At 44.1% G+C, this 10929-nt stretch overlaps 1 protein-coding gene across 1 annotated transcript in view; it reads right to left on the bottom strand.

Moving 5' to 3' along the window:
* Positions 1-1620: 1620 nt before the first annotated feature.
* Positions 1621-10929, bottom strand: part of vat1l (vesicle amine transport 1-like) — an 80467-nt gene continuing 71158 nt past the window's right edge. Inside the window, exons 8-9 of the mRNA XM_055648839.1 lie at positions 5915-5998; positions 1621-2450 (exon numbers count right to left, since the gene is read on the bottom strand). Of these exons, the coding sequence (XP_055504814.1) occupies positions 2352-2450; positions 5915-5998 (183 nt within the window). The 3' untranslated portion in view covers positions 1621-2351. The remainder of the gene's footprint in view (positions 2451-5914; positions 5999-10929) is intronic.

Below are 10929 nucleotides of genomic sequence, written 5' to 3'. Positions count from 1 at the left end.
GCTGGGGGGGCAGGAGAGAGGCTGGGGGGGGGGGGGGGGGGGGGGGGGGGGGGGGGGGGGACTGATTTCATGTGTAATAGAGGATACGGCAAAATGAGTTTGTGAGAGGCAGCACAGTGACGCAGTGCGGCGGCGCAGTGGTCCATCTGGTAGCATTGCTACAGTGCGAGAGACCTGTGTTCAATCGTGACCTCAGGTACTGTCTATGTGGAGTTTACACGTTCACCCTGTAAACCTGTGGGGATTTTTCAGGTGCTCCACTTTCCTCATACATTCCAAAGATGTTGGAGTTCGTAGGTTAGTTGGTCTCTGTAAAATTAACTCTAGTGTGTAAGGATGGATGCGAGAGTGGGATAACAGAACTACTGTGAACGGGCGATCGATGGTCGGCATGGTCTCGGTGGCCGAAAGGTCTGTTCAAAGCTGTATATAAAATTATGAGAGGCATGGAAAGGATATACAGCCAGAGCATTTTCCGATGGAAATATCAATACTAGAAAGCATAGCTTTAAATTCAGGAGGAAAAGTGAGAAAGAGATGTCCAAGCCATTTTTTTGTTCACGCAGAATATAGTATGTGTCTGGTTTATGCTGTTGTGGGGTGGTGGTGGAAGCAGGTACAGCGATCAGGATGCATCACAACTTGGTAAAGCAACTGCTTAGACAAGAGGTCAAATAAATTCATAGATGTGAACGGAGTCTAGTCCATCATACAAACTAGTCTTTCCCCTTCCATCGACTCCATCTACACTTCACGTGGCATTGTGAAGGCAGCAAACATAATCAAGGATCACTCACAACGGGACCATCCTTCTCTCTCTCCCATGAGACAGAAGGCACTGCACAGTGGGGGGGGGGGGGCAAAGAGAGAGGGAATGAGAGGGGTTACGTGAAATTCGAGAAATCAACATTGATACTGCTGTGTTGTAAGCTTCCCAAATAAAATATGAGGTGCTGTTCCTCCAATTTGCATGTGGCCTCACGCTAACAGTGGAGGAGGCCCAGGACAGAAAGATCAGTATTGGAATGAAAAAGGGAGTTAAAATGTATGGCAACTGGGAGGTCGCAAAAGGGAGCTCCGATTGGGGAAAGATTGGAGAATGAAACGATAGGTGAAGGGTTAAAATCACCCTTTATGAAATGCATTTTTTAATAATAATAATAATAATATATTTTATTGTCATTGCACGTCAGTGCAACGATATTTAGTATGCAGCTTCCAACCGATGTAAAAGAAGAGTAAAATAAATAAATAGCTGTGTGACGTGACCATCCGAGGGAGACAGTCCAGGGGGGATGGGGGGCATTTGGTGCTGCGGAGATCACATTGTGGATGTAGTATATAAAGTTAAGGGAAGTACTATAAAATTGCTGCTTCTTCCTCTATAGAACTCTCAAGCTTGAGATAAGGACAGAGGAATAACAAGTATAACAGTGGTAGCACCTGTCATACACACAAAACGCTAGAGTAACTTAACGGGTCAGGCAGCATCTCTGGAGAACAGGAATAGGTGGTGTTTTGGGTCGAGAACCATATTTGGACTTCACCTCCCCTGTCCCCTGCCCAACCATTCAAATCCCCTTTGTGGAAAATTAAATAGGCACATGACTAACATTCAATTACTAATCATTTTTTTATTTTTTTGTATTTTTTTTATGTAAACAATGTTTGAGTGGCACAATATAACAAACGCACTAATGCAACAAATGCAACAAAATGAACCAACTGTGAACTCCATTCACAATGTTTCGGTTCTGGAGCTGATTAATAGGTCGACACTGTTTTGTTTTCCTTAGTAGAGCTAGTTTAGAAGCAGTTCCCATCACTTGTACTGGTCAAAGATGCATGTCTGGAACACTTAATGCTGACTTTACTGAACGATCTCTGGTCAGTGTATACTGGATTAAATACAGGCACCAACAGGCTAACAGAAAACATGCACAAGAAAACTAACAGCGTCAAAAGAAATAAAAGGGTAATCAAGTGAGATATGGAGACGCAAGTAAGACTGGAATAAATTCACAAACAAAGGACAGTTCCCACTTTAAAACAAGGAGAAACATAATACTATGGGCTTCTTGTTCAAAGGATCTTAACATGGGATGTGGTCATTAATACTGCACTGGAAAGGATATGGCACTTTAGTAGTTCAGATCACTCACTACGACTCTTAAACAGCTAGTAGCTTGGCTGACAAACACAAACAAGCACAGTACAATAGCATTTGTTCACTAGTGCATCAGGGACACCATCCTCAAGTCATTCCTTCCTCCGGCGACAAAAACTGAAAAGAAAGTAAACATGTCGGGGATCATTCTGGGTCCACTGCCTCCGGTCTCCGACTGGCGCGGCTACTGGATGAAGGGCATGCGCTCCTTGTTGCCATTGTCGCCCTCGTGATCCTCCTCTTCCTCGCCCGCTTCACTGGTCTCCGTGCTGTCACTTGCCATCTGGAAGTAAGAAGGAGGACATTGGTGCCAGGTACAAGGTAACACACGGTGGTGAGTTATGGGGAGTGATTCATTAGACGTTCGAGACAGAGCGTGGAAACAGGCTCACCAAGTCAGCGCCAACCATTGCTCACCCTGTCTTTGACATTTCCACCCTGGGAAAAAGCTTCTGACTGTCTATCCTGTCTATGCCTCTCATTGTACTGTTCTGTTCTACTAATTTCTTCTCAGAAGGCATTGACAACACTGTGCTCTGAAGACTCAGACACTGAATATATTTGGAGCCACAGTAGACAAAAGGGGAATAAAAGTAGGTCTATGATTCCGGAGGTCTCTGATTCCCTCTTTAATCCTTTTCTTTAGTTTAATTTAGAGATACATCTTGAAAAGAAGCACCATGGCCCGCCGAATCCACGCCGACCATCGATCACCCATCCACACTAGTTCTATCTTATCCCACTTTCTCATCCACTCCCTACCCACTGAGGCAATTTTACAGAGACCAATTAATCCACAAACATGCACATTTTTGTGCTGTGGGAGGAAACCAGAGTACCCGGAAAAAACCCACGCGGTCACAGCAAGGACGTACAAACTCCACACAGACAGCACCCGAGATCAGGATTGAACTCCTGGGGCACTGGTGCTGTGAGGCAGCAATTCTACCACTGCGCCACAACTGCCTCACGTTTGCTTAATAAACCTATATCTTTGACCAAGATCTAGGACCAGACGTCATCGTCTCACAATCAAATTGCGCTATTTTAGAAAGGAGGTGAGGAGGAACTTCTTTAGTCAGAGGGTAGTTAATCTGTGGAACTCATTGCCATGGTGGAGGCTGTCAGTGGATAATTTTAAGGTAGTGATAGACAAATTCTTGATTATAAATGGGTTTCAAGGGCTCTGGGGAGAAGGTAGGAAAATAGGAATAGGTGGCAGAGATCAGCCATGATTGAATGGCGCAATAGGCTCGATGGGCTGAATGGCCTAATTCTACTCCTATAACTTGTGAACTTGTGAATTTGACGATCGCCAAACCCACAATCTCTATGTGGCTTTGTGACAGGTTTTATCCGATTTCACTCACACGAAGCTCCCTTGGGATGTTGCAGTATAAACGTAAGTAGGAAGAGTAAATAGGTTTCAGCCAGCTGATTGTATCATTAAAATGTCTTCTAGATTTACTGCAACATAAATTGCTATCAGCACTGGGCAAGTTAGCTCGCTGATGCCAGTCCCTGTGCTGAGACCCCATCAGAACCACACTTAATGAAATTGATTCAACTATTTATAGCACCATGACCCTGACAGCTTTATAAGAACTGAAGGGCCTGCCCCACTTGGGCGTCATTTGCACGTCACGCAGATTGCGCGCGAAGATTTTGTACATCCCAAAATCCTGGGGCGCCGTGTGCGACCGCGCGTCACTGCCTATGACACCACGCACCATGCGCGGGTAATGTGCACCATGCACGCATCATGTGCACGTCACGACGTGCGTGTCGTGCATCGTGACGCGTAAATGATGTTGCATAAATGACGCACAAATGACGCCCAAGTGGGACAGGCCCTTTAGTCTCTAGACACTCTTGTTACCACACCAATGTTGCTGAGGCAAACCACATTATCTCTATACTTTCTTTCCCCTGCTCTGTGAGGATGTTGGCCCGAAAAAAGGATGGCCTGGTGCCCAAATCTCTGGTGATGCAAAGAAATGCAGCAAATGTAGACAGTGTGGATGGTACTGTTGAATTTCAGGGAGAGGTGGCACAGTGCCGTACCGGGTTTGGTTTGGATTAGTTTATTTTTGTCACGTGTGCCAAGCTACAGTGAAAAGCTTTTGTTTGCCTGCTATCCAATCAAAGAAAAGAGGATGTTGCCAGGACTCGAGGGCCTGAGCTATAGGGAGAGGTTGAGCAGGCTAGGACTTTATTCCTTGGAGCGCAGGAGGATGAGGGGTGATCTTATAGAGATGTACAAAATCATGAGAGGAATAGATCGGGTAAACGCACAGAGTCTCTTGCCCAGGGTATGGGAATCAAGGACCGGAGGACATAGGTTTAAGGTGAGAAGGAATAGATTTAATATCAACCTGAGGGGTAACTTTTTTTTACACAAAGGGCGATCGGTGTATGGAACAAGCTCCCGTAGGAGGTAGTTGAGGCAGGACCTATTGCAATGTTTAAGACACATTTAGATAGCTACATGGTTGAGATAGGATTAGAGGGATATGGGCCAGGCGCAGGCAGGTGGCACTAATATGGATGGGACATGTTGGTCGGTGTGAACAAACTGGGCCATGGGACCTGTTTCTATGCTGTATGACTAAAAGACTGTACATGAAAAGTGAAAAGTGTAGAGTTGCCAGAGATTCGAATTCGATCCTGTCCTCGGGTGCTGTCTGTGTGAAGTCCGCATGTTCCGCCCGTAACTGCATAGATTTCCTCCGGGTGCTCCTTGTTTCTTCCCAAACCTCAAAGACGTGCCGGTTTATATTTTAATTGGCCTGCAAACCAGCATATCTTTAGAATGTGGGAGGAAACCGGAGCACCCAGAGGAACCAGGGAGAACATGCAAACTCCACACAGACAGCAACTGAGGTCAGGATGGAACCTGGGTCTCTGGCGCTGTGAGGCAACAGCTCTACTGTGAGCACCCGTACACTAGTTCTATTCTACACAATTTACAGAGGCCAATTAACCTACAAACCAGCACTTCTTTGAAATATGGGGAAAACCCGGACAAGCTGTGCTACTGAGCTATCCCAGACTCCTTCTTTATAAAGATCCCTCCCCAAGACTGCACCCCAATTCTCCGTTACTCGTTTCCATTAATACTTGTTACCTCCTGCTCGAACGAATGGTTCTCTCTGAGGGGATAAAGACCAGTGGCCCAGTGGGAACATAAAAGACACAAACATAGGCGTGCTATACATGTCTTCCCAGTGAAATCAGTAGTATTTGTCACCTAAATCAACCATGAGGATAGACTATAATTATATACATTAACAATGAAAAATCACCTTTGTTCTGGTTATTTTAGATTCATTTCAAACATAGATATAATTACAAAATAACACAAATTTACATTAATGCGAGGAAATGAAAGTCTGAAATGCCAGAGGCTCCAGATGAAATTATGTGAAATGAACCTTGCGAGTGATATGAGATGGCACTTTACAAAGAAAATAAACTTCATGCAAGATTAATTCAAAATTAAATTTATCTGCTTTGGCACTTGTTTCTATTTAGTTATTCTGAGGGTGTAGTTATCTTTGAATGTACTTTATGCCCATACCCAATGCTCCTTATTATGAGCAGCAGGTAATGCTGATATAGAGTTGCTGCCCATGATTCAGGTTCGATCCTGATGTCTGGTTCTGCCTGTGTGGAGTTTGCACCGACTCTTGCGTATCACAATGTTGGCATGTTTAACTCAAAGTGTTCAGACCAGGAATGACTCACCAGTGGTGTTGGAGTCTTCTCGACGTCCAGGATAAGTTTTCCTATGTTTCCTCTGTCATGGATTCGCTGCATGGCCTCTTTCACCTGCAAACAATGGATGGATTTGAACGTCAGCGGGATATCCTAAATCCAACATTGGGAATTGCAGACTCTCCATTCATTATCTGACACCTCAAGTCGACAGGCAACAAACCCGACCATAGTCCAATCTCCAGCAAATTTATATTAGTTTCCATATCAGTCACAGAATAAAAAATACTGCATCACAGCTTATAAGACCTTGCATTTAAAGAATCCGCTTAACTTCACTGCTTTCATGAGGGAGTTCTGTACTGTCTATAAGCCGTCAATGAAAAATAATAGTAAACTTAAGAATCCACCTGGTCTCACAGCTGGATATGTCATTCCAAGCTACTACTGAAGAAAAACAAGGGAATTTACCCCAGTGTCTTGGCCAGGATGTATCCTTCAGTCAATATGACAATGAATGAATTAATATTAGTGGGATCTCGCTTTGCAAAGGTTATATGCTAAGTTTCTTACACAACAACAGTGACTGCAGTTTTGAAGGCAGTTCATTGTCCAGGTAGAGTTTTGAGGCAAGTTGAGGATGTTGCTTGTGGAACAAATTCCCAATCTCACTGAAGAAGGGTCCGAATCCAAAACATCGCCTGTCCATTCCCTCCAGAGATGCTGCCTGAACCTCTAAGATACTCCAGCACTTATTTTGTAAACCAGCATCTGCAGTTCCTTGTGTCCCCAATCTTGCATTCATCATTTTTGATTGCAGGTTTCCTCAAAGTGCTCATAAATTTGCATGTGGACAACATAATTATCAGCAGTGCAACCCAAAATGTTGTCTGTCTGCTTCCCTCCACAGATGTTGCCAGACCTGCTGAGATCCTCCAGTAGTTTGTTTATTGTTCAAAATTCCAACATCTGCAGTGCTTGTGTCTCCATGAAGTCCACTCCTTTATGAATCCAGTTGGAAATAATTTTCCATTCAATGTCATCTCCCTCTGCCAAAACTCAGCTCTAATGACAGCTAGCAAGCAACAATATGTGTTGCTCCTTTGTCTAAGGAACACTGTACTGGCACAGTTTGTGGAGAGCCCTTCAAATACTGGCACAGTTCCACAGACCACTTGTCCTAACTACTGATGGATAGTGTCGGCTATACAACGTCATTATTGTTACTTTGGCATCAAAGAGCTATAGAGGCAGCACAGAATGAAAATTGGAAGCATAGCCATGCTTACAGGGCTTGTATGAATGGATCATTGATTTTGAGATGTATGTTAGAATCTGGACACACATTTAAAATCAACTTATTATGTAAATCTGAAATTAAGAGTTCGAGCCTGTAATGATGGCCATGAAACTGGGAACTTTAATAAAACTATGCTTGTTTGCCAATCTCTTTCAAATAAATTTACTCCCTCTCATCTAGTTTGGCCTGTATACAACATAAGGCTCAGAGCAATGAGACTGAATCTTAATTTTCCCTTGTTTTTGGCCTGACCATCAATTCCCACATCCATGAAAAACAGTTGGCTCATCACATCCACTCCATCTTGTTGATCGTTTTGTCCTATGAAGTCCCCGATGTCAGATTATATATTTCCCCCTTGTGACTATATAAAAGAAAATCACATAAATGAAATAGCTATTGCTATATAGCTATTTAAGAAATGGTAACAAATGTTTTATACCAATGTATTTTTATTGTATTTCCTGCTTTTATAATCATTTATGATTATGTGAAAACACCCAAACTATGTCATTATAATGTCATTGTGGAAATAAAGTGTAGGAAAGAACTGCAGATGCTAGTTTATACTGAAGATGGGCAATACATGCTGGATAAACTCAGCAGATCAGGCAGCATCTCTGGAGAGAAAGAATAGATGGGGAGAGAGGGGAGAGGAGGAAGGAGTTGTTTGAAAATTAGAGAAATCTACGTTCATGTCACTGGGTTGTAAGCTGACCAAGCGAAATATGAGTTAGCTATCAATGAGTTGCGTCTATCAATGAGTTTGTTTCCCCTCCAGTCTATTAATCTTTCCCTGAAGTACATGGTGAGACTTGACCATGAGAAACATTAGATTAGATTAGATTAGATTAGATTCCTTTATTGTCATTCAGACCTTTCGGTCTGAACGAAATTCCGTTCATTATTAGAAAGTCATAAAGCATTGTTGCTGCTTCCTCTAGCTGTGAAGTCACGAACAAGGCAGCACGGTGGTACAGTGGTGGAGTTGGTGAATGCTAGACGCCGCAGACTTGGTGAGCCGAAGGGCCTGTTTCTGTGCTGTATCTCTAAACATGAATAGGAGAATATGTCTTGGGTAAAGGGATTGGCCATTGGGTTGAGATGGAGAGATTTCTCCACGCAATATAAATCCCTACTGTTGAGACATGTTAAACCTTGGTTCAGAGTATATTTAAGAACAAGTTCCAGAAGAAGTAGTAAAGCAGATACAATAACAACATTTAAAAGAGCGCCAAGTAACTATCATGTTTGACAAGCAACACTTCTCCAATTTGCCAAGAAACAAAAACTTTCGCCTAAGAATCAACTTCAATCACATGAGTAAAGTTTTTTATAGTTCCTGAAATTTGGCTTCCCCCCCCCCAAAAAACTATTTAGAATAAAAAACATATACAAAACAAATTCTCTACAAAAACTCTTTATAGATTCTCAGTGTTTGTACATTCAATAGTGTCATACTCACCAGTGTTCGCACCTATCTCTAAACAAAACACTCTTGCCATTCATGTCACCCCCTGGGGTTATATCCCTTCCCATGTTTGAAGGATATCCCCACCGAACCCTGCCCCTCAATGTCTAGCAGAGGAAGGATCTGCGTGAGAGGACTGAGGTGAAACGGCAACATGATGGATATCTCGCTGAAGCAGCTATTACTTATCATCGAAACCTATCTCCTTCTAATCTGTGGTAGACAAAAATGCTGGAGAAACTCAACGGGTGAGGCAGCATCTATGGAGTGAAGGAAATAGACGACGTTTTGGGTCGAGACCCTTCTTCAGACAGAAGACGGTTCTCGACCCGAAACGTCGCCTATTTCCTTCGCTTCATAGATGCTGCCTCACCCGCTGAGTTTCTCCAGCAATTTTGTCTACCTTTGATTTTCCAGCATCTGCAGTTCCTTCTAAAACATCCTTCTAATCTGTGACATTTTTTGTTCATCTTGTGAAATGAGGAATTGGGGAAGGACACCAGTAAATGGGGAATAAGGGAAGAGCACTAGTAATTGGAGAATTAGGGGAGAGAACCTTAAATGAGCAATTACGAGTGAGCACCAGTAATTGCAGAATTAGGGTAGAGCACTAGTAAATGATCAATTGTGGGAGAGAACCAGTAAATGGGGAATAAGGGAAGAGCACCAGTAAATGAGGAGTTAGAGGTGTGCATGAAGAGATCATTTATGGTTTAGCTTTATTAATGTCACAAGGAGTTTGTACCGCTCTCCCTATGACCATGTGTTTTCTCTGGTTGCGCCGGTTTCCTCCTATATTCCGAAGACGTGGGTTTGTAGGTTAATTGACTTCTGTCAATTGTCCCTTGTTTAGTTTAGTTATACAGCACGGAATCAGACCCGTTGGCCCACTGAGTTCTGACACATTAACACTATCCTACACATCTGTCCTGTCCTGTGCTTTGTCTGTTGGAGAATGGACTTTTTAATGTGGGGGGAAGGGGGTAATCTATACTTCTAGGTCCCTTACCTGGTCGGTGAGGCAGCTTTTTCTCCGGGCTGCCCAGTCGACCCATCCTCGTGGCCTACCAGTGGGCGTGGAGCGCCGTTTCCTGGCGGGGACCGACCAGCACCTCGGCTTCGGTGGCGGCACAGCGCTGCAGCGCTATCGCGGAGCGGAGCAGGCGATGCCTTGCCTGGCTCGCCGCGCTGGATCGACACGCTGGAGCTCCGGTGAGCTGTGACTGCCGAGATCAACACCTCCGGGCTGCGGGTCTGCGGAGCGGAGCGGGCGGCCCCGACTCTAACATCGGGAGCTCCAAACCGGCGCGGCCTTGTCGGCTTCGGAAGCCGCGGTCCCCAGTTAAGAAGCGGCCGTTCCAGGTGGCCCAGCCGCTGAGAGGACACTCCCGACGCCAGGGCAACACCACCCGGCCAGAACGGCCAGGAACATCGGGCCTCCGTAGAGGCAATAGCGGTGGCCTCAATAGGCCTGACTTTGGGTGAACTGGGGATGGGGACTGGACATTGTGCCTTCCCCCACAGTGGTAATCCATTGAGGGGGCGATGACTTTTTGTGTGTAAGTAAACATGTTAGTCTGTGTCCAAGATGGCTGTCGGAAGGGAGAGTGGACGCTGGCGCGCTTTAGCTGCCGCTGCTCTCTCTTTACATTGTGTTTTTGATTTTTTTGTCTTTGGATCGAATTCTGTTTTTGATTTGTGTATTGGTGATGTCTATATTATTTATTTTATTCCGATTATATGTTTTATTATTCGTTAATCTCTTGTAAGGTGTCCTTGAGACTTTTTAAAGGCGCCCACAAACAAAATTCATTATTATTATTATTATTACACACACTGGGGACAATTTTGCATTTGCACAAAGCCAATTAACCGACAAACCTGTATGTCTTTGGAGTGTGGGAGAAAAAACGAAGATCTCGGAGAAAATCCATACGATTACGGGGAAAATGTACAAATCCCATACAGATAGCACCCGTAGTCATGATCGAACCCGGGTCTCTGGCGCTGTAAGGCAGCAACTCTGTGCCACCATGCAGCAGATAACATTAAAGCTATCAGAAAATAGTTCTACGGCAGTGCAGCCGTAGCGAGTGACCCCAGCATTTTTAGCTGGCAAATAACCCAAGAGCAGATCCGTAAAACAATGTGACCCACCATCACTAAGTGTTTAAAGCACCTGAACAGGAGCCTTTCATTTTTTGAGCCAAATTGACTTGAAGCTGACATTAGACAGAGCACTTAAGAGTATTATTATTTGAACCAAATGAATTA

The sequence above is a fragment of the Leucoraja erinacea genome, chromosome 17, assembly GCF_028641065.1.
Source record: "Leucoraja erinacea ecotype New England chromosome 17, Leri_hhj_1, whole genome shotgun sequence".
Classification (NCBI taxonomy): domain Eukaryota; kingdom Metazoa; phylum Chordata; class Chondrichthyes; order Rajiformes; family Rajidae; genus Leucoraja; species Leucoraja erinaceus.
This window is presented reverse-complemented; position numbering and strand designations above follow the sequence as displayed.